We start from the raw sequence: 24296 nt of genomic DNA, 5'->3' as shown, positions 1-24296 counted from the left end.
TATGTGTATGGGTTTTCCTTCATGTATATCTGTGTACTATATGTATGCAGTGCTCACAGAAGCCAGAAGAAGGTATTGGGTCCTCTGGAACTGAAGTTACAGACTACGGTTAGCTGCTATGTGGGTGCTGGGAACTGAAGCCAGGTTATATAAGTGCTCTTAATTACTGAGCCATTTCTCCAACCTCTTAATACTCTTTTTAGATGATAAACTCTGGTTCAGTGACTCAGATCCAAAAATCTATGTATCATTACAACTAATGTTCAAGAGTAAATTGTGTAATCTGTATTTATAACAGTGTGTTGCCGGGTTGTGGTAGCGCACGCCTTTAATCCCAGCACTTGGGAGGCAGAGGCAGGCGGATTTCTGAGTTCGATGCCAGCCTGGTCTACAGAGTGAGTTCCAGGACAGCCAGGGCTACACAGAGAAACCCTGTCTCAAAAAACCAAAACAAACAAACAAACAAAACAGTGTGTATTATGAACATGTTTATCACTTCTCAATGAGTTCATAAATGCATTCACATGTTGGATATTATGCATCATTTATAGAGTACTTATATTGTATCAAATATTAACTGTTTGTTTGTTTGTTTGTTTGTTTAGAGGGTTTCTCTGTAGTCCTAGTTGTCCTGAAGTTTGCTGTGTAGACCAGGCTGGCCTCAAATTCACAGAGACCCACCTGCCTCTGCCTCCTGAGTACAGGATTAAACACATGCACCACCAAATACTAGCCCTTTAAAAAAATTAAAAATTTTATTTTAGATTTACTTGTTTACTTTATTTTATGATATGAGTATTTTGCATGCATGTGCACATGCATGCCTAACATAGAGGAAGCTCAAAAGAGAGTGTTGGATACTCTTGAACTGGAGTTGCAGTTGGTTGTAAGCCAGTGGTGTTGAGAACTGAACCTGGGTCTTCTACAAAACCAGCAAGTGCCCCTGTCCTCTGAGACATCTGTCCAGTCTCTCAAATATTAACTCTTTAAAGTAGGCTTTCGTAATGTGCCCAGGCCATTACCTAAAGAACATTAAAACCTGACTTGAACTACATCCCTTTTGACTTAGGGTTTCACGTACAGCCATGTAGTTAGGCCATTACTCTGACATGCAAGCCCTGGATGATAAACCAAAATCTTTCTCTCCTTAGAGTTTCTATAATTAAACTGTCCCCTTCCATCTGATGTTTGGTGTCCTTTGTAGTGGACATTTCTTTAAGCCTGACCTTAATATTTTCCACATTACTTGGGGGAAATGTGCCTGTCGTACATGTCTTAAATGCTATCCTTACTGTGGCAGTGCCTCTGTGCCATTGTCTTCATACACCATGGTGTGCTACAGCTTATCTTCATAACTCACATTCATTCCTTCAGTAAACCTTACTCTAGGGTAGGGCTCTGTGGCACAGTGCTTGCTTACTTACTGTGCCTGAGGCTCCTAGATTGAATCCCCAGCACAGCACAGCAGAAACAAAACAAGGACATTAGACACCTTCATTGAACATCCTGTATAAGCCCTGAGGACAGAAAGATAAACATAAACTTTTGCCATCCAGAAGCCAATAGTCTAGACTGAAAACACAGGTTCACAAGTAGTGTAACTGGGGTCATCATTGTAAGGTTCATAAAGAGTTTCCAGAAAATGTGGATGAAGGAACTCATGAATAAGTTGGGAAAGTTTCACAAAAAGCATAATAATTGTATTGGACAAAACCATGATCTAATAAATTGTGCAAAAATGCCTCAAGCAAAGGAACAGCAAGTGCAAATGGCATAAGCCCGGGAGAGCATGGTACAGTGGCCACCAACCTTATGACATATGTGTACACTTAAATATTGAACCAGATAGTGGTTATCTTGAGGGGAGAAGCTACATTTATTCTAGTCATCATTGTTATCTCAGGGTTAGCCAATTCCTGAAATATAGTAGATAATGAATTTTAAGAAACCTTACAGACAGAAGTACACAATCCTCTTACAGGTGTGTCCAACTGGTTGCCCACAGGTCATGTGTCGCAGAATAGCTGTGAACGCAGCTCAGTGGAAAATCATAAACTCATTGAAAACACTGTTTTCTGTATAAGAGGTTTTTTTTGCTTTGCAAAGTTTTTGTTTGTTTTGTTTTTGCAACTTGGTTGCTCCTGTCGTAGAGCGTGGACTTTGTGAGTGACATCAGATCACAGTGTCAGAAGGTTGAACACATCTGCATGGTCTCTAGGCATTTCTCTCTTGCATCCCCTTTCCAGGTCCCCTTAAAAACACCTAATATTCATTGTTAAAACTTAACCTACAAGGAACCTTGTTTGAAAACCACTACAAGAGAATGTAATATATCAAAGTCTTGTATGTTTACCATTATATAGTATTGTATATATGGTATTATGTTTTCATTCTTTACCTCTTGAGGCAAAATTAGAAGCTTATATTGGGGCTGGAGGCAAGGCTCAGTTAAGAGTACATACTGCTCTTCCAGAAGACTGACATTAGGCGGCTCACAGCTGCCTGTGTCACTAGCTCCAGGGGCTTCCAGGGCCTCTGGCCTCAGCAGGCACCTGCACTCAATATACACATGGATGTGCATGCACAGATAGATCATTTAAAATACTGAAAAGTAAATCTTAAAAAAACTTTATGTGCCGGGCAGTGGTGGTGCACATCTTTAATCCCAGCACTTGGGAGACAGAGGCAGGCGGATTTCTGAGTTCGAGAGTTCGAGGCTAGCCTGGTCTACAGAGTGAGTTCCACGACAGCCAGGGCTACACAGAGAAACCCTGTCTCGAAAAACCAAACCGAAAAAAAAAAAACAAACAAAACAAAAACAACAAAAAACAACTTTATGTAGCCAGGTTTGGTGATATATGACTTTAATCTAGCCCTAGAAATGCAAGGCAGTAGATCTCTGCGAGTTAGAGGCCAGCTTGGTCTACAGAACTAGTTCCAGGCCAGCCAAGGCTGCTTAGTAAGACCTTGTTTCTGAAAAAACAAAAACAAACAAAAAAAATCTGTATATACTAGTGAGTAGAGTTTTACATATTAAGTATTCGAATGAGAAATATTTTTCATGGTTTCAAACAAAGTTCTAGGGATTATTTATGATAGATACTAAAAGGATTTTGAGAGTGTGTGATTCTCATGTCTGTTTTCCAGATCGTCTGGAAGGTGACAGATCGGAAGGTTCAGGTCAGGAGAATGAAAATGAGGATGAAGAATAAACAACTCCTTTGCAAGCACTTAGATGTTCTGAGATTTGTATACGACATTTATTAAATTTTTTTCTTTACAGAACTTTAGTGCAATTTAAGGCTATGGGTTTTTGGAGTGCTTCCCCATTTGGGGGATAACCAAACCTTGGTTTGGAATGAGTGTGTGCATGAGTTGGGAGAGTGTGTAAAACAAAACAAGCAAAATGTTTTTGAAACTTTTTGCCGTGTATGGAGTCCTAAAAAAATGCAAAGTGCAATACTTCCCTAACCCTCAGATGTGGGAGCTTGGATCAGTGTTGAAAAGTCATTTTCATTGTAGTGAAAATGTTGGTTCAAATAAATTTCTACACTTGCCATTTGCATGTTTGTTGCTTTCTAATTAAAGATGTTGGTTGCTTTAAGATATCCTAAATTTGACTTTTTATTTAATTCTTTGCTACTTTGACCCACATTTTCCAGTCATTTTTCTAACAAAAGATGACTTGCTGTTTTCTGAATTTAATAGCCTTTTCCATCTTGACCTCTGTGTCAGATAATGTAAAAGGGCCTTTATGTTTCCCTTCCCTTTTTCTTCATCTTGAGCTACTTCTCATGACATGTTGATACCTTATCCATATCAGTCAGAGCCTTATGGATGGTTTACATTAGCACAAACTCAAGGTGCTGTCTTCTGGCCTACCTCTCTGTCCATATTCCTAATTTGCTACAGTCAGGTAGCTGACTCTAGCATCCACCTCCACTTCAGACAGTCCTCCACATACCCAGGCCTGTGTGCACCTTACCTGTTTCCTAAACTGCTCTGTAGACCTAACCTCTTCCACCTCCTACGTTGTCTGTCTCTGTTTCCCTTGATCTAATTACATTCGTACATTTCTCCAACCCACTTACAAAAATAAAGTCTTGTCTCAGCACCAGGTTATTGCGTATTTATATGCTTTCTAATCATCACCCGCACAAGCATCCGTGGCTGCAAGCCTCCTCCAGAAGCCAAGACCTACCAGATGAGAGACAGGCAGTTGCTGCCTCCTGTTACCTTACAGATAAAAATACCTTGGCAGGCAGAGTGGTGTACCTGTTGTTTAGTCCTGACAAAAGGACTAGTTCAAAATCAGGAGTCACACACACACACACACACACACACACACACACACAGAGAGAGAGAGAGAGAGAGAGAGAGGGAGGGAGGGAGGGAGGGAGGGAGGGAGGGAGGGAGGCAGGGAGGAAGGGAGGGAGGGAGGGAGGTAGGGCGGGCATTTGCTGTTTATAGGCAGGATAAGACATATGTCTTTGGTTTTCTAATCAGTGAGCTCTTGGCATCTGTCTCACTTACAAAACAGTTCAGCTGTGCAGCTTCTCTGTGACCTTTAGTTGAGCCAGTGACTATTTCACTATACCTCCTTGCCAGCCAGCAGTTGGAGAAGAAATTAAATGCTTGGGCTGATCATTGAACACAGCTTGAAACAGCCATCCTGTACTACCAAAATTAAAACACTGGCACCAGAGAGAAAATGGAGCTCTCAATGGCAGAACTATAGCTCCCTACTGTGTCTCATCCGTCACCTTCAGTGCCAGCCTTGAGCTCTAGCTCTAGACCACATCTGGAAGTGGCTTCCAGACCCTGCAGAGCTGCCTGATAGATGAAGGCCAGAGCAGATCCAATAGCCTGCCAGTCATCTCAAGCAAGGGCCCCTCTCTACTGGTGCTTTTAGCGTATTTGCTATGCCAGCTGCTTTTTGTTAAAAGCAGTTCACTTTTGGTTTAATTAGCAGGTAGCTTAACTGTTCCTGTTATTTTCCATGACCTAAATATCCTGCCAGAAGAATTGACTCAATCAGATACTGAGAGTAAAGACATAAACTGTCTCCAGCTGGGCCGTGAACAGTTACGAGGATATAGCAGCAACACAGGGATATCTCTGTGAGGAACATGGACCTCTTACCCACAAGATGGCTTCAAACTCAAGAGCACCTGCTGCTGACAGAAGACAGCTTTGTCATGGAAAATAGTGTGACATTAGGCCAGTGCCATGGATTTGCTAGAGGGCAGAGGGTGCCGGAAAACTCAGGTCAAAGGGTAACTGGTAGGCAAAGATCAGAACAAAGGCAAATGGCAGCAAGTGTCTACACTGTCCCTGTGTACTGATGGAGATATGGGAACTGTATGTGTTTTGTTCATTTTCCTAGAGTGGGCCAGCTAGACAAATAATTAAGGGTACATAGCAAAGACAGAATTAATCCTGGCCACTTCCAGGATTCAGTGGAGAGAGGGTGGCAGAGAGACTGGCCTCAGGGTTCACCTACATGCTCATCAAAAAAATGATGGCGTCATTATAAACAAGCCAGGATAAAGAATGAGCTTTGTGCAGGGGTGGTAATGTTTATGCTACAGTCTGCTACTCAGTATCTTTGCTTTGATATGAAAGGAAGACTGGATGGATAGGTAGAGAGGTAGATGAAAAAGCACTAGTTCATTAAACCTCCTAAAAACCAGGCTTAAAGCTGGACAAGATGGCGCACCTTTAATCCCAGCACTTGGGAGGCAGAGGCAGGATGATTTCTGTGAGTTTGAGACGAGCCTGGGCTACGATAAAAAAGAAAAATCAGACTTACAGTGTCTTGAATACAGTATGCAACAGTCATGTAACCCAATACTTCTTGAGTTTATCTGCCTTGGGGATGCTCACTCCCAACCCTGCAGTAAGTTTCCCCTTGCTATTCAGTCCTCTTTTTAGCCTACGGGGAGGGGAGATAGGAATAGGGCTGTAGGAAGCTGGGGGACGGGACAGGTACCCAGAAATGTCCATAGACCACAAGTCTAAGTGCAAACTAACAATTTACAGATACACACATTCCAAAAACATTTAATCAGGTAAACAAAACTAGTCTAAATACACTTTTACTTATTCATAAATACTGATTTACATATAATAACCCAGACAATTTTATCTTCAAAAACACCATCCAAAACTTCAAGTTAAATATATTTCAGGATTAGGTTGGGTTTTTATTTATTTTTGAAGTTTGGTTTTTAACCACGTCTTCCTTCAGGTATACGTTATCAGAACAGCACACAGGACATTTTTAAGCATGTCTGTACCACCAACAGATCAGTTTCTAGGCATACAGGCTTTCTACCACACCTGACATGGTTTCATCACCCAAGTCCTCTGACACCACCCTTTCCTTTGGGAGTAACTGGCTCATCTGTTGAGTTCTGGTGTTTCAAACAGTGTCAAAAGGAAAACCAGAAATGGCTGCTGGCTCCTAAGCTATTAATACTGCTTTTAAAATATTCTTAAACACAGTTTACATTGACCAGAATTGTGCTTTCAGTAATCGTGTGCATATCAGTGTTTGTGCTTTGAGTTCTTTCCAATAGATGATCACCTGACATTGGGACTTTTTTTTTTTTTGGTATGGAGCTCCTTGTTTCTTCCTTTATTAATAAAGCCCAGCTGGTCCACTCTGCTAGGGATGCCATTTCACCTACCCGTGCCTCACTCTCCTTGGACTACAGGCTTGATCTTCTGTCAGCCTCATGACCAAGACCTAGTGATTTGGCCCTTCATTTTTAGACACAGCTTCTCTATGGCCTTCCTGGATTCTCATTGTCTCTCTCCCCAACCCACAGACCAGTACCTGCCTGTCCCACCTTGTAGACACTTATGGCTGGTCACACCCATGTTCCTGTGGTTCATGTCATAACTGACTTCACTCCTCATCCCCAGGCTGGTTCTGTACACTCTGGGGAATGGCATGGACACCCATACTTCCTCTGCGGCAGGGCTTGGAAGATACAACCTCTGGGAAGTGGGAGCCAGACACTGTCACTGCTGGACAGAGCAGTCCTCAGCACCTAACAGCATTGGGTTGGGGTGGGATGCTCTTCCTGGGTCTAAGGGAACTGATGTAGTTTGGGGCTCTACAGATCATCTTTAATTCAGGGTAAGGTGGGAATGTTTCTTTTTTTGTGCAATCAGGCCATTCATGTGGAAAGAAGACTTTCCTACTGGAAAAGCCCATTTCTGTTCCTACTAACCTTTCTTTCCAGATCCTACTCAGCTTTCTAAACTCCTCTCTATTGTCTGCCTCTTGTCAGCATTCCTTCATTTCCACTAAGTCCTTTTGTAGTAAATAAGTCCCCAGGCAACAACCCTCAACATAATTATCCTGAATTGGATAACAAGTCTTTTGAAGGCTCTCGGTATTAGAGATCCCAGTAAACCAGGAAAGAGTCTGCCCCATTAGTTACACTGAGAAGCAAGACCAGTGGCTCAGGTCTCCTTGCACCTGTGTCCTGTGCTGGGCGCACCACAAGCATTTCTGTAATCTACCAAGCACCCTATGCAGGCAGGATCCTTGGATTCTGTGTCCCTATATAGAAATTGATTTAAAAACTTCATTTTACAGATGTGAGAACACTTAGCTAGTTAATTGGCAACCTGATATCTTAACTCACGGCCATCACACACTGTATCATCCCTACTATATCCCGCCCGCCTGAAGCAAGGGGACATAGTGCATCAAGTCTTCAATTAGTGCCTAGCACCTAATAGGCTCTTAGCTGTTTTAAGTGAGGCACACGGTGGGACCTAACGCGCGCCTGTTCTCCGGCCCCCTCTTGTTTAGCCACATCATCCTCATTATTCCTAGTTTGGGTCTAGACAAGAGGAGGAAATGATGTTGACACAATGAGAGAGCTTGCTGCTCTGTTGAGATAGATCAGTTATGACTGCTTTTTCAGATGGACAATGTGCTCCTTAGACTTGCGTGCGCAGAGACATTTCTCAATGATCAGAAGATGAACTCAGGAAACATGTACAACCTCATTTCAGCTCTTTTGCTAATACTGAGTTTGTCCTGGTGGTGATGGTTTAATTCTTGGCTGAAAGATGGAATCAGTTATACAAATGAGAGTCTACGGACATTAGCACCAGTGGGTCATGGTCTTTACAATCTTCCCCCCTGCCTGTCCCAGGAACAGTGATTTGTTTAAGCTCACACAGCCCAGTATAGGAAGTTCCTGTGAACTCCAACAAGGGTCACACATGTAAGAATCAGCTAGCTACAAGGCTAGTGGCCCAGAAGAACAAGCCACCATGTTTTTTGTTTGTTTTGTTTCCTCTCCACAGCCATGCTGCTGCCATCTACTGTCTAAGGTCTTGAACTCCAATTTGGATTGTCTGGTCAGGGAAATTCGAGGTGCTGAGCTGTGTACACTGTAGTGCTGGGCCCAGTGCCTTCTTGGATGCAGCAGGTCACACAGCTGGCACAGGAACCACAACAAGGGTAAAATCTGGGTAAAGCAGCAGCAGAGATGGGCCGCGGCCCTACAAGTGATCCTGTCAGAATCATAAGGCCTGAGGTATTTAAGCAAAACAAGTGGCCAAATGTCTCACCTACCACTACCAATGGCTCCCCTGGGGAGGGCCTCAGGCCTGCCGCTGCACAGTACTCTGCAGCAGTGCTTGGTTTGGTGCTGACAAATCCACAGTGTTAGGTAGATGAGTGGGCCTCACTCCTTTAAAGTGGGTGGGAGTGAAATTCAGTGTTCTAGGTCAGATCTCTCCTTGAAAACTGGTGATTCTGGGGTCAGCCAGTAGGGTTCAGGGGCCTCAGCATCACCATCGGTTCCATAAAGCCTAGCCCAGGGCAATCAGGGATGAGCGCTCTACCCTTTGAGTCTCAAGCCAATCCATTGCACTGACTGACAGCCCATACCCAGGGGGCGTGCCCCACGTCGGTGCATACTGTGTAATTGGAAATAGGGTTCCTCCAGATAGCAGACAAGTGCTAGAAAAAGAGAACAGAATACAGAGAGAAGACAGGTGCTGCCAGGAGAGCGGGACCCACCCTCCCTGCCACTCCATCCGAAGTCCTGCCAATCCCCTGCACAGCTGACCTGCAGTAGGGGCCAAAATTAACCACCCAAAGGCACAAGCCAAGCCTCAGGAACCACAGGCAGGGCACTGCCACACCAGGAGCCCAGCAGCCCACAGGAAACACTTGAAAAGCACTCGGGGATGGCTGCCTCGTGGCTAATACGGCAAGGTCTTAGACTCTTCCCCTGCTCTGCGAGGTGCACAGCCCTGCTCATCGCTTGTCTAAAGCACCCAGGCTTAAGAGCAGCAGAAAAGATCGTCTTCCAGACCCCGCTGCAAGCACTCAAAACCCAAACTTCATGTTTTAGCTCAAAAAAGAGTCCAAGCCAACAAACCCCACCCACCCTCCCACATCTGCCTCAGCCAGGCACTCTCTTCTTACCCATGTCTCAGTAGTCAGTCAGCATTTAGGACCACCCTCTAGAGCCAAGCAGTACAAAGGTGTGAGGGCCAGAGCATGAAGGTGGCTCTTCCTGTGCTCACTGGGCAACACCCTCAAAAGTATACAGATGCTGGGTCACTCACCAGTCATGTTCAGCTTGTCCCCACCCCTTAAATTACAGATTCAGAAGACATCAAAGATCAGAGCTGGAATTATCTTGGAGGCTACTTGTTCCAACTCCTCACACTGTTTTCTCCAAATGGCCTAGTGACAAGACAGGATGTCCCAGATGATGTGCAGACAAAAACCAAGATGGGTCAAGAACCCGGGCTGTGAAGTCAGGTCCAGTGCCCTTTCTACCTTGTGCCAGCCCCAAAGTTGCAATGACAGTCACAATTGTCTCTGGAAAGTGAGGAAAGTGTTTGCCAGTCACTCAAGCATCTTCTATATCTCCTGTGTAAGGGATTTCCTCCCAAATTCTCCTCAGCTGTGCATGACCTCACAGTCCCAGTCTTTGTGATACGCTCTACTCTCCAGGTTTTATTATTCTGGAAATGAAATGCCTGGTACTCACCCTTGTCTTTTATAGTGGTTTCTCCCTTCTTTTCAAATAATAATGATAAAAATCTGTCATCAAGGAAGTGGGTGGGGTGGCCACATCTTGGGTGGCCTGTAGCAGGTGCCACCAAAGGCCAAGTCCTAACTAGGGCAGTAGATACGGAGTGTCTATGCAGGATGCTCTACTTCTGGGTGCTCTCTGGACTGTTTTTACATTTAGTCTAGTACTTGTGACCCCATGCTGCCTGAATCAAGCACACAGAGCCCCCAGATGGTCTGACAGTGCTAAGGTGAGCTGTGCTGCCCCCATGAAGTACACTGAGTAGGGATTGCCTCTAAAGCCCTCACTGAGACCAGGGGCAGCTAGACCAGTTGGATACCAATGCAGACAAGATCCACCACGTAGTGGTTTCCTTAGCCACATCTCCATCTGCTTCCATGTGCTTTGGAAGCCTTGCCCCATCCCAGGGGCCCTGAACCAGCCCACATGTGCCTTTACAGCAGACAACTGAAGTCAGACTGGAGACAGTACAATACTTTCAATCCTCCTGGCTGCATACCAGATGTTTCTTTCCCAGCTCCTGGCCCTCTCTGAGTGGTGACATGTTTCAGGTCTTGGCACAGGCACCAGCACCAGTAGCTCCGCTGCGGCCCCAGTCCCCTCTGAAGCTTTCATCTCTGTTCTGCAGCTAAGACATTCCCTTCCTTGATGCTCTGTAGCTGCAGCCTCTGATTCACAAGAGTCCTGCTGCCTCGACGGCCCCCAAAGCTAGCCCCTGGGACAGTCCGTGCTGTGAACAAGACCCCTGGCAGAGCCTCCTCCCCAAATAAGTTGATTTTGGCTTCAGCCTCAATGGCTTTAGCCAAGCTGGCTGCATAACTGTCCAAGGATTTGTGTACTTCAGCTTTCACATGAAGAATAGAGTTCTTGGCAGCCTCTGTGGGAGAAGGCAGAAAGGAAGGTTAGCAAAAAGGGATACGGCCTCTGTTGGCGTGCTACTCCAGGGAGAAGAGACAAGCGGAGATTACAGGTATGGATTTTGACAGAGTCCCCAGACTAAAATTTTGGACTTCACAATTTACTATCTGAGAAATGCCAGACATAGTTTAGTTTCCTTGTCTATGAAGAGAAGAAATCTCTTACTTCACATGGTTACTGTGACAAGTGAATGAGTAAATTCTTCCTGAAATGTTTTAGCTTTTACGTCTTCAAAGGGATTCTCTTCTTGCAGCTCCTGGGAATAGCCTGGCCTGTAAACTTGCACAGACTCAAATGCCATGTCTCCCCTCCATTTCCCTCAGTGCCTCCCTCATTGGAGAAAGCCTCAGGTTGGGAAGTGATGTCAACAATTGCACCGTCCTGTGAAGGATGAGGAGCTCTGACACCTACACTGAATGGAAAGGAGGATCAGAGGTGGCTCCTAATGACCAAGCCTGAGCAGCGAGTCACAGACCTTACTGCCTAAGCTCTTGGGATGTCTGGGAGACCTTCTCCCCTTAATGTTTTCTGGAGAACAGGCCGTTTGTGCCCCACTCTCCAGGAGGGAAGTGGAGACCTTAGCAGTCCCATCTTACCCCCTACACAGCACAGCATAGCTGCCATCCCCTGGAGCTCCTTGCTCTCAGCACCCAACCAGCAGAGGGCGCTTCCAGCCCGTCCCATGACACAAAGGCTGCGCTCCGCGTGAGACGTTTGAGGAGGAGCTGGACTCATTGTCCTGTAGGAAGGTAATGTAAACTCTCAAGGCTGCTGGCTAGCTCTATATTGAATCTGCTTTACCAGAGAAGTAGATGCTTAGTTAGCATCCTTTCTGAGCTCCTTCTACCGCCTCTCCCCTCGCTCGGCAAGGGAGTGGGCAGTGGCAGATGGAGACTTATTTGCATACTCAGCATTTATACCTTAAAGCCCCTGGCTCCAGCAGGCTCCTGTTATACCAATGGCTCGTTACCAGTGGCTATTCTCACTTGGAGACTAAGAGAAAAGAAACTCACACACCCAACGCATCCCCCAAGAAGTGACTCCTCTTGGCTTGTCTGCAATGGAAACTAGCCCCAGGCCTCAAAGCCACAAGGATGCTCTGTGTTAACAGATGAAGCAGGAAAACCCAATAAACGAGCTCCTGTCCCTGTAGGTTCCAGGGCCATTCATCAGGATAGCAGCTTGGCCTCCACTCACCGGGCCATATTTCCACTGTCCATCAGAGGGGGCGGGCTGAGAGGCCAGGTTCAGATTTATAACCACACATCATCCATAAGGTAGAGCAGCTACTATGAACTACTGTCGGGGGAGGGAGGCACGGAAACTATTTTATCCACTCAGGCTAGTTCCTAAGAAAGATGCAAATTGTTCTGAGTTCTCTCTCTCTGTCTCTGTGGGTGTCCTTGTGTGTGTGAGTGTCTGTATGTGTGTCTGTGTGTGTATGTAAATGTGTGTGCCTATGTATGTCTCTGTATATGTGTTTCCACGCTATGTGTGTGTTTATGGTATCTGTTGTTTGGGTGTCTGTCTATGTGTGAGACTGTGTATAAGTGACTGTGTACCTGTGTGTCTGAGTGTGTGTGTGTGAGTGAAACTGTGTGTCTCTGTGTATATGTAACTGTGTGTGTGGGTGACTGTATATGTATGTGTCTGTGTGTGTATACATATGTTTGTAACTGTGTGTGTTTGTGTGTATATGTCTGTGCTGTGTGTGTGTCTGTGTATCTACGTATGTGTCTGTGGCTGTGTGTGTATTCATGGTATCTGCTGTGAGTGTGCTGGTGTGTGTTTGTGTGCCTATGTATGTGTGTATAAGTGTATGTATGTATATGTGACTGTGTTTGTTTGTGTGTACATGTCTGTGTGTGATTGTGTGTGTATGTCTACAGCTGCATGTGTCCCACCTTAGATTCTGATTGCTGTGAGTCAGACGTTCAAGACTCAAGTGTCCCTCGTGGGGCTGCAGTGGTGGATGGGAAGGAGGCAGGGGTGAGGAAGCCTTGGCACGCTCTGTGGTAAGGATGAGGCTAAGACCCCCTCCTTGCCCACGTGTCCACTGAGGCACTCCCATAAACCAACCTTTGATCTGTTCCACTTCATCCTCAAATGTCACGGAGCTCCTCCTCTTGGGTGGACAAGTGCAGTGCTGGGGAGGGTTGTCCTCAGAAGTACCATCTTCCAGGAGCATCACATCGGTGCCTAAGACAGACAGAAGATCCATGTGCATCTACAGACACCATCTTCTCCCCTCTCTCATACCTCGGGACTCTGGCCCCAGCCCTTCAATCCCGCAAGCATGTCCAGCAAACTGTACTGAAGCAGACGCTTTACGAACAGCGCGTGTCATCCATCCCAGGGTTCACAGACAGGGGAAGAGCTGCCACACCATCTAATGTACTAGTGGACAGGCCCTGAGGAACAACACCCAAGAGGTAGTCCTTTCCTGTACCCAACCACCTCTGCCTGCTTGCTTGTGTCTGTTACCTTAGGGCACTGTGTCCCAGGAACCTTGGTAGGATAGGGATAGGACTTGTGGCTGGCACCTAAAGGAGGCCACCAGTCAGAAAAAAATTCTGTCTTCCCTGAGGCTGTCCCCTCCTCTGGTAGCCCAGAGGGCTGCACATTGTGTGGTGTCTCAGGAACCATGGGTTATGAGGCTCTGTCAACCTACATCCTTCTTCTGTGGTTGGAGGGGAAAGTGGTTCTCTGTCACTCCCCAGGTGGCTTCCCCACAATCAGACATGGAGCTCAGAGCTCCGGTCACTGACATCTGTCCACTGAGCCCTGCCTTGGCCAGAGCCAGGGCTTGGTTCTGATTTCACTAACAGCTCTCTCTCCAGCCCAGAGATTTTTCCAAAGCTCCCAGTGGGGGCTGGAAAGAAGGCTCAGCTCTTAAAGGCACACAACCAAAACGATGGAAGTTCCCAGGGGTGTGGGAACAGAAGAGCTTGGGGTTCACTGCCACACTTGCTGCTTGTTTGGTGATTGGGTGGCCTCTCTCTGTGGCTTAGAGCATCAACAAGAACTAGCTCCAGATGTGGCCCCTCACCAACATAAACCTGTGAATTAGTGAAGACAGCTTCCAGTCTCTGGCTGAGTTGTCCCCACTCAGTGCCACTCAGCAAACATGGGATCCGGCCACCACAGCTCCCCATAAGCACAAGAAGCAGGCCCTAATGTTATGAAGCCAGTCGCAGGAGGGAAACTGGGAAGCAAGTGGGTAGAGTCTAGGGCCTGACTGGGTAGTGATAGCATAATTAGTGTAGAACCATAGGTTTTTCACATTTTAACTTTTAACTTTATTTTTTTTTGGTCTTTAAACATTTTTTAGAGAAATAAATTTTTCTGAGGTCGTTTTAACTTTTCAAAGGCTTTCTAGTACTTTCAACCTCACCATCACACCATGTGGTGGGGAGAGAAGGAACCAAGGGGCCCATTTAGTAGAGGAGAGAACAGAAGTGAAGGAAAGCTGAAAGGCTAGAAGCCATAACAGAAAACCTATCTCCTCCACCCCTTCATCCACAGCCCTCTACAGTCCTCCACAGCCCTTCTCAGTCCTCCACAGTCCTCCTCAGTCCTCCACAGTCCTCCTCAGCACTCCATAGTCCTCCTCAGTCCTCCACAGTCCTCCTCAGTCCTCCTCAGCACTCCATAGTCCTCCTCAGTCCTCCACAGCCCTCCATAGTCCTCCTCAGTCCTCCTCAGTCCTCCTCAGCCCTCCACAGTCCTCTACAGTCCTCCTCAGCCCTCCACAGCCCTCTGCAGTCTTCCTCCATCCTCCTCAGTCCTCCTCAGTCCTCCTCAGTCCTTGGGAAGTGACCAGCCTCTCAGCAGCAATTAACACAGCCAGTTTACACAAGTGAGAGGTTTTCAGAGTGCGAACATTACCTGAATCCTGAGAGTAGCTGAAACCTGTGTCACCGGTGCTGCTGCTGTGTCCCAGGGACTGTCCGCCTGCCATGAGCGCCGTGAGGTGTGGGGACAGACCCAAGTCTGAAAGGCAAAGTTGGCATTGGTAGAAAAAACACGGGCTGCTGACTTCCTAGCTTCTGGCCCCCCTGACCTACCAGCTCTCTTTTGAATTCTGTCTCCAGAAAACTCACTCCTGACCCACCAGAAGACAGAAATCCCCGGCTGCTTTCCCCTGATTTTGACCCTTGTTTCTTTCCCATGGGGAACCTTCCTGACCTTGTCAGACACCAAGACAGGCGAAGAGCTCTAAGCTGAGCAGTTATGTGAGCAAACCTTCCAGTGACACAGAAAACTTAACTTCCATACATAGTTAAAAAGCCTTCCCAAAGGTAGAGTTTGGAGAAGGTGTAAAGATAAAGACATCTGTCATTTGATGTCTGTGCTATCCCATAGCAGAAGGATAAAGACAGACAGAGTGGCCTGGGAAAGAGAACTGAAGTTCTCATGAAAAGTCCTCATGAGAGAGCCTTATTCTCACCAAGGGCCATTAAGGCTTTGGAATTACAGGCCCAGGAGACTGCCCAGTGGTGGGCTCCACAGACCATCTCAAAGCAGCTGGACACCGCAGTGCCCTTCCTGTCTCAGCCTCAGCACCCCCTCCCCAGTGTCAGCAAAGGAAGTGGAGGCCATGGACCTGAGAGGGGGGGGGGGAGGTGTGTGTTGTGGCAGGGGGCATTGAGACTACAGGAGCACTCCCCTTTGGAAAACCAGCCAGGAAAGATGTGTGGGTGCTGAGAGCTGGTAGCCTGTGAGATGGTTCAGCTGGACCACCCCACAACAAGGAAGCCTGCTGGCCCCACCTTACCAGAAGCTTCCCAGCTAAAGGGATGACAGGGATGACTACACAGTTAAGGCAAGTCTCCAGCATGACAGACATATGAGAAAGAGGGGCTGGGCGAAAGTTCTAAGAGGAGACAACAAAGATCTTAAAGAAAAGTCATTAACTGGGTACATAGAAAAGTTCAAAAAATAAATCTGTGAAGAGCTGGAGGGTTATTGAAAAATATGGAGATAAAAATCTTCAATAAAAGCTATCCTATGTATAGTATCTGGGGAGTTAAAAAAAAATCTCATAGAAATTACAAGCAGGCCTACTAGATTTAATGGACACTATAGTTGAATGTGCCCCTTAAAAGTTCCTTTGCTGGGAAATTAATCCCCAAGTGTTGAAATGTGGGGCCTAATGAATGGACTAATGCCATTATCACAGAAGGGGTCAGTTACCTCAGGAACAACCATGAAGCTGGAGAGGTGGCCCAGAGGTTAAGAGCACTTGCTAGGGCTGGAGAGACGGCTCAGTGGTTATGAGCACGGACTGCTCTCCTAGGTCCTGAGTTCAATCCCCAGCAACCACATGGTGGCTCACAACCATCTGTAATGGGATCTTCTGCCCTCTCCTGGCGTGCAGGTGTACATGCAGATAGAGCACTCGTACATTAAATAAATAAAACTTTGCAGAAAGTCTAGGTTTGGATCCCAGCACACACACAGTGGCCCAACTCCTTTTGAAATCCCAGTGCCAAGGGAGTTGATGCCCTCATCCAGCCTCTGACAGTGACGCGCAGGCATACGGCACACACGCATGCATGCAGGAGAGACACTTGGTATTTTTACCTTCACAAAATGAAAGCAAATAAATGAAGAGGAAGAAAAGAGGAGAAAGGGAGGGGGAAAAGGAAGAAGAGAAGGAAGAGGCGGAGGAGGAGGAGCAGAAGGAGCAGAATGCTTTGGGTTTGGTTTAATCATGAGTTTGGCCGTTTGCTCTCTGGTCTTGCCCTCCCTTGACTCTCTTCTATTATGGGATAGCACAGACACCCATTAGATGACAGTGCTGTGCTCTTAAGACTTCCAACCTAGGCCAGACAGACCTTTAATGACAGCACTTGGGAGGCAGAGGCAGAACTCATGGGTATCTGTGAGTTCAAGATCAGCCTTTAGTTAGTTTCAGGATAGCCAGGGCTACACCAGAAATCCTGTCTTGAGGAGGGAAGGAAGTGGGTACAGGGACTTCCAACCTTCCCAAATTTTAAGCCAAGTATAAATCACTGTTTGCTATAAACCACCCAGTCTCCATCACTTTGATAAGGTAATAGAAATCAGACTAAGATAATGGGCTACCATAGAGAACAATATTCTCCTGCAATATACTCTAAGACAGGAGAAAGATTTCTTTTTAATTAAATCCTCGTATTTCCCTTTCTTTCTGAGAGCAAGGAGGAAGTGGTGGGGGTAGGGAGATACACAGGGCAGCTACCTTATCAGTGGGGGGGGGTGGAGTAATAAAAAAAGCAGCCACCTTCTCTCAGAACCATCCACATAAGCAGCTGTCAGTTTGCTTTGATTGGTTACAGGGCTGAGACTAGAGAAGCCCCGAAGTCTCCCTGTACCTGCTTATCCCCTCTGACACATCGGCCTCTGAACATGGCTATGTTCAATAGAGGGCCTGATTCAAGGAGTGGAGCCCCTCAGGGCTATCTCTTGCCAATGGGATGGTGGCAGCCAGTGTTTAGACACCAGCTCTGAGGCTGCAGCAAAAAGCCAAGAACTTGTGTTTTGGTATCCTCTAGTAAGAGCAATCCTTCAAGCCAGACCACTGTGGTAGACACAGCTACCCTGAGATTTCACAGAACACCACCATTTCCCACGGGAATGAGACACATCTAAACCTTTCAATGAAAACAGTAGGCTAGGCCCAGGGACCAGGTTTGCTCCTCAAGAACATGCACCAGGAGAAGGCACTTGTGCATTTTAGAAGCTGAAGAACAGGGTGGGATTCTGAGGTGCAGCAGAAGTTGAGCTAACACGAAGACCTCATGCTATCACCAGGAAAGAGGTTTAGAACAGGAAAGGGAGAAAACTCAAAGGCCTCAGCATTATTCCCCACCCCACGCTCAGACCTCCCAAGGCTGACTCGGTTTCCCGAGTGACTGACAGATGGGACCCTCCTTCCCAGAAGATAACTGAGAGCTCTGCTCTCAGTCACAGGGACTTCCACATCTGAGATGCAGGTGCTCTGAGCAAAAGGGATGTTTCCTTCTGACCCTTTATCCTGTGGTCTTTTCTTTCCTCCCTCTGCCGGAGACCCTCTCTGTTCCAGGTGTGTTACAGCTTAGCATCAGTTCAGCACACAGCTCACCAATCACACTAGGGACCAACTTCCACTCCATGGCGCCCCACCCACCTTGAGGTGGCACTCCCTGGCAGCCTCCAGGTGCCCTGGAGATCTCTATTCCTACATAAATCCCGCCCACCCACTAAGGGGACCTCACAAGCAAAAGGACTGGGTGGCTCAGTGACAGCTGGCATCCCGGAGGTGAACACCCCAGAGAACTTCTTTAGTCTGAGGTGAAGAGAGTGTAAAATCCAGTGATTATGAATGAATTAGGCTCTGCATGAAGTCGCCACTGTAGTGTGCTTGGGATGTTCAAGGCATGTGTGGAATTCTGTTTCTGCCTTTGCGTGTCTCAGGAACAATGCCAATTCTGCCTACTGACTTCTTCAGTGTCAACCTTTCATGTACTGCACAAGACTACAAAATCGTGGCAGGGCCTCCATCTTGTTGGCCACCTTTGTACCCCCTGCAAATATGAGGGCATTTGCCTTCCCAAGGTGAGCACGTTTGAAAGCAGGTTTGCCCAGCAGTGGTGGTGCACGCCTTTAATCCCAGTACTTGGGAGGCAGAGGCAGGCGGATTCCTGAGTTCAAGGCCAGCCTGGTCTACAGAGTGAGTTCCTGGACAGCCAGGGCTACACAGAGAAACCCTGTCTCAAAAAACAAACAAACAAAACAACAACAACAAAAAAGCAGGTTGATGGCAAGGGGGGTAACCTAGGCTTTGGAATCGGTTGTATTTCTAAGCCTCGTGTGTAGAGGGCAATTCTGGTGAGCCTGGCTGAGACAGAGGACTTTGCATGGAAGTTCAGGGTTGCCCTTCTGAAGGAGGTGGATCAGGAAGACAGTGGGTATCCCTGGTTTGGACGGCCATGAGTGTGTACCTGGGACAGGGCCTATCTTGCTCCCCAGTCCCTAAGATACTAATGTGGCTCACTGGCCTCCTACAGTCAGGCCCTAAGCAATAGTCACTTTCCAGTCCCAGCTCTGGAGAAGCCAAGGATTCAGAACCCATCAGCCCACAAGACTGCTTTTTCCTGAATGAGCCTCAGACCACCAATGGCTTTGGGTTTGCCAACTCAGCCACAGCTGGTGCTTTCTGACACTCCCGAAGCTTGCTAGTCCCTTCCAGAACAATCACAATTTGCATAGTAAAGATTTTTTGTTCTATCTACCCTTTCCTTTTATCATTCTCTGCTCTAGTTGTTTTTCCTTCTTCTTTCTTAGTTTCAGTGGAATTGAAAGCATCTGTTAAGTTTTTGCCAAGAAGATAAGTTATTATAAAAATCTGAGCCAATAAGTTCACCAATAGGATGGAGCCAAGCACTGAATGTGCCTTCTGGCTCACAAGTCACACTTGGGAACATGAGCTTGTAAATGGCAAGGGGTGGGCACTTCAGACTAAGAGACATGGAGATAGTTCTCCTTCCTGTGCTCAAGAGAAAATTTACCAGATCTCCCCTACCCGTGAATACTTCTCTACTAGTCCACAAAGGAAATATATTAGCAGATGTCTGTCACAGGCACGTGCACAGGGCATCTTGTCGTCTCTGGCCCTCAGTGTTCATAGGCAAAAAGGGTCATGTCTTTTGCCCTCTTGAGGGTGAAGGTGGAGGATCTGTTTCCTGAGAAGAGAAGCTAACTAGGTCTGGCAAGAAGTGAGCGCTACAGGCTGAAGGAGGTGCACTTGAAATCTTCCGATAGCTTAGCTGGATGATGGTCTTCCTCAGCATGGCTCTAAAATCCCAACCATGCTCCCTTCAGAGCAACATAACCATATCTATCGTGAGCAAGATGCACCAGTGCATGCTAGAATCAGGGGGTCACAGCTCAAGGAAAACTAGGATATTTCCAGTCTGGAAGCACCTCCTCTGGCATACATGCTAATTACAGTGGAAATAGTGAAGGCAAAAGGCTGAGAGGCCACATCTGAAGCAAGAGGTCAAGGGTCAGCCAGTAATAAGATACGCTGACTCTTATGGCCCTAATCTGACACGTGAAGAGGATCCCACCAGTCCTGCAGCGTTCTTGCCCAAAATATCCCACCTCATTCTGAGCACCAGATTTACTCAAGAGCACTCTACAAAAGGCCTGACCAATCCTTTATAGAAGTGTCTGGGTGAGACCGTGGTATAACACAAAGGAGGCTCTAGGGGCTGTCTTGTATTGCAGTCATGTAGGTTGATACTATGGGAAGCTCCCCCATATTATGTTTCCAACTCTTCTAAACCTGAAATTATATGAAAAGAAAAAGCTGAAAAACATCTAACCTCTGATTAGAGCAACTCCCCTGGGTTGCTGGAGGGTTGTGTGTGTGTGTGCGTGTGTGCGTGTGTGTGACTCATGTGTCCCACCAGATAGAGTAGCCCTGAACACAGGACAGTGACAGATAAAAGGCTATGGTTTGGCATTGATACGCTCCTCTAAACACACACTCACACAAAAGATTACCAGGGACTAACAGAAGAAACCACTGACCTGGAGGGGGAGCTCAAGGTGACAAGAGTTTGGGAGGAGGGACAGGCCGAGCGAACTAGTGAGGTTTGGAAGGAGCATCAAAGAGAGGCAACACTGAAGGAAACTGTTTACCAAACAAGAAGGCAGCCTGGCCCAAGGCTCAAATTCCTTCTTCTGCAGTAAAGTGGCTATTCCCTCCAGACCATGAGGCTCCGGCTACAGTCCCAAAAAATCAGCTTCCAAATCACAAGGTCCCCGTCTCACTCTCCAAGGACATGTACCAGGGGCTATTCTGACCTCTTCCTCAGCATGCTCCTGCCACGGCTAAGTGGTGGAAAGCTACGTGGGAGTCTCCATGGTGACTCCGGTGTGGCTCTTCATCACGGGAATTCTGTGCCTTGAGACCATAGTCACCCTGAAACTGCTGTACTGACTGGCAGGCCCTTAGCAATTGGGAAGGACCCCAGGTGACATCTGCCTGGGGGCTGGGGGGCTGAGTGTCTTTTCCCTAATTACCTGTGATCCTGTTGGAAATGCTGAAGAGCCTGGAGGTCCTCTGTCGCTGCACAAAGGGTTCCCGGTAATAACGGTCCCCAAAGCACATGCCCAGGAGCTCCTTGCGAACTGTCTTGTTCCAGAGTCCATAGATCAGAGGATGGCAGATGGCACTGGTAAAAGACAGCCATGTGGCCCAAGTCTCCAGGGTTGGGGAGACATAGTTCTTCCCCCAGAGTGCCTCTGATGTAATGACGACCATGTAGGGGCCCCAGGTGACCATGAAGGCGCCAATGACCACCAGGATGGTGATGAGGGCTTTACACTGGTTAGCTGAATAGACCACTCCCTGGAGGGCATTCCTCCTACTGCCGGAGGAGGAAGTGGAGGTACTAGAATTCTTCCTCCCACTCCTCTGGGCATCCTCCTCCACAGTGACCACCGTGCCACAGTGCACCTTTCGGGCCTTGACCCTGGCCACCCGGAAGATGAAACCGTAGCATACAAGCATGATGAGAAAGGGGAACAGGACACACCAGATCTGCCAGAAAACGGTGTAGCCAGGTTCCCGGTGCCAGGCGGCCACACACATCCACTTGAACTCATCAAACTCCACCGATGACCAGCCGAATAGGGGTGGCAGACAGCCAATGAGAGAGTGAAGCCAGATGTAGACAAGCGCCATCACAGCTCGGTTCCCTGTGATCTTCATGGGGTACACCATTGGATACAGGACGGCGTAATAGCTAGAAAAGATGGTGGGGAGGAGAGAGAGAGGCGTTATACAAAATCAAGGTGCCCTACTTTCTTGGGTGTGACTCTTGAACTTCTCCCAACTAACCCCTTGTGCCGTGAAGGCTTCTATGACAGACATGTTCACCCAGCCCTCCCCAGAGAAGCAACAGGCTACACCATGTCAAAGCTGGACACTAGCGTGGTCCTGTGTGGTCCTGTGTATAGGTTAGCACATCAGAGCCCACTTGTATTTAGGAATTTGTCTATCCTCTTCAGAATTATCCTAATCTGCTTTCTGTTACTGTGACAAACACCAGGACTGACCAAACCAACTTGATTTGAGGAGGAAAGGATTTGTTTGGCTTACCACATCACTGTATACATCTGGAAAAACAGAGGGCTGTTAATAGGGCTGTCTTGAGGGTGAATTGAGCTAAATGTTGACAGTATAGTAAAATGCCTGGCTTATGACAGATATCATGCGACAGTAAAAATCAGGACCTGGTTTCTAGCTGTCAGATGCTACATGCTTGGGATACAACCTATCTTAAATAATGGCACTTCTATCTTATTTTGTCTTGTCTCCAAATCTGATGCAAACTTACCGATCGATGGCAATGACCCCAAGGGTGAGCATGCTGGCTGAGCTGATCAACAGGTAGAGAAGGGCAGAGAAATTGCACCAGACCACGCCGAAGATCCATTCCCTCCGGATGGAGCTAGTCACCACGAACGGCAGCACCAGCACGGACAACAAGAAGTTGGACAAGGTCAGGCTGAAGACGAACTTGTTGCTGAGGGTGAGGAGGTAGGACTTCTTATACAAGGTAACTACAATGACCAGGTTGCCCAGGCAGACGAGGACAGTGATGATGATGATGGCGATGAACTCAGAGATGGCACCCCCTTCACCACCCTCCGTCACAGTGAGGTTGCTCAGCTCCGTCCTGTAGCTGAGGGAGAAGTGGAGGCTCATGGTCAGTGCACCTCGGGATGCGGTGAGCAGAGCATACTGGACGGCTGCAGAAAGAAGGCAGGACCGGAGGTTGAAGAGACTCATCGGGTCACATCATTTACACTCTATGAGAGAGGGATGAGCCTAGCAGGGCTGTTATGTACCTCACGGTGGCCAACTTGTTTAGTCTCCTTGACAATCTTTCCCACGAAACTTCTACAACTTATTTTGTGTCCAGCTTGCTGACTCTGGAATTGACTACCATACCATCTCATTCCCTGTGGTACCTTGGCTTTGGGATGTCTCTCCAAGACCCACACGTCAAAACTTTAGCACACAGCAGGGCACCATGAAGGGGTGGGGGGTGAACAGTTAGGATGTGAGCCCTGATGTGAGATTTTGGTCACTGGAGAATTATGGAGTACTGCCTTTTCCTCTTCCACAGTTTTGATTACTGACTGAGGTAGGTAGTTCTCCTTAGCCATACATTCTACTGTGATGTGCAGCTTGCCACAGGCCCCTAGCAACCGACCCCATTTGGACTAAAACCTCCAAAACCCCTGCCCTTAAAATTTTCTCATGCAGTACTAGGCATCAAATCCAGCATATACTAGCAAGCACTCTGCCACTGAGCTACACAGCCCAAATCTGCCATTTAAACGAGCAAGCAGAGGGACAGGTAGCTTGTCTTAAGCATGCTCTGTGGGACATTTTGTAGACTGCTGCTCTGGACTCTTGCTAGATTTTTAAACTGGCAAAACTGTCATCATAAAGGAGCTCACAAGGACCTCAGGCCACCTTGAATTACAGAATCAAAATACACACTTCAATCCCATCCCAGCTGACTTGGGGACACATGAGAATTTTGATCATAAGATTGTCCTAATAGCAATTCAGAGTTTCTGAGCAAGGTTAATCAATAAAGGTTAATACCAAAGCAGGGTGGTTGTTCTTATTAGGTATAGTGGAGGCAAGGGAGCAAGGAGGAATCGTGGATGGAGACAGGAAGACGCTATCTTGGCCCACACAGACTTCACTATTAGGTGTGGTCCCTGCTCTCAGGAAACTGGCTCAAGATCTTGGCTAAAATTCAAGGTTGAAACATTTTAAGCATAAAATATGTAGACTAATGTTTCTTCAGAACTTTTCATCTACTTTAATCAGCCAAAAAAAAAAAAAAGTCCCACAGATTGCTTTCCCCACCTGCTCTTGTCCTCCATGAACAGAAAACACCAGAAAGGGACGACAGCTTCTGTGAGACAGACAAGGTCCCTGGTGACTAAATTACCCCCACACAGCAGCCAGATGATCCCAAAACCCTCCGAGAGGACCTGTCACCCCTATCCAGTCCCCTTTGCCATAGGAGCAGGAGGTGAAGAAGCAGCCTTTCTCTTCACAGAACCCCTAGAGCCAGCTGGCAAGCCCCACTGCAGGGAACCCAACCTTAGCCAGGCTGCCTGGAGCAGCACTAACACAACCCCCTCATCCCAGACATCCCCCGCCCCTCCTCCTCCTCCTCCTTTTCCTCCTCCTCTTCCTCTCCCTCCTTTTCCTCCTCCTCCTCCTTC

General features: G+C 47.2%; 2 protein-coding genes across 3 annotated transcripts in view; one reads left to right on the top strand and one right to left on the bottom strand.

Moving 5' to 3' along the window:
• The window catches only part of Dcaf6 (DDB1 and CUL4 associated factor 6), a 114622-nt gene extending 111007 nt beyond the window's left edge, over positions 1-3615 (top strand). For both annotated transcript variants that reach the window (XM_028758332.1, XM_028758326.1), the window contains one exon: positions 3148-3615. In XM_028758332.1, coding sequence (XP_028614165.1) covers positions 3148-3212 — 65 coding nt within the window. In that variant the 3' untranslated portion in view covers positions 3213-3615. The remainder of the gene's footprint in view (positions 1-3147) is intronic.
• Positions 1-24296, bottom strand: part of Gpr161 (G protein-coupled receptor 161) — a 51572-nt gene that overhangs the window by 8445 nt on the left and 18831 nt on the right. The window contains exons 2-6 of the mRNA XM_028758337.1: positions 22379-22793; positions 21060-21784; positions 14892-14996; positions 13083-13202; positions 10585-10962 (exon numbers count right to left, since the gene is read on the bottom strand). Of these exons, the coding sequence (XP_028614170.1) occupies positions 10697-10962; positions 13083-13202; positions 14892-14996; positions 21060-21784; positions 22379-22749 (1587 nt within the window). The 5' untranslated portion in view covers positions 22750-22793 and the 3' untranslated portion in view covers positions 10585-10696. The remainder of the gene's footprint in view (positions 1-10584; positions 10963-13082; positions 13203-14891; positions 14997-21059; positions 21785-22378; positions 22794-24296) is intronic.

Source organism: Grammomys surdaster, unplaced genomic scaffold, assembly GCF_004785775.1.
Source record: "Grammomys surdaster isolate TR1022 unplaced genomic scaffold, NIH_TR_1.0 130, whole genome shotgun sequence".
Lineage (NCBI taxonomy): Eukaryota > Metazoa > Chordata > Mammalia > Rodentia > Muridae > Grammomys > Grammomys surdaster.
Note: the sequence above shows the minus strand (reverse complement) of the source record. Positions and strands in the feature narration are given on the sequence as shown.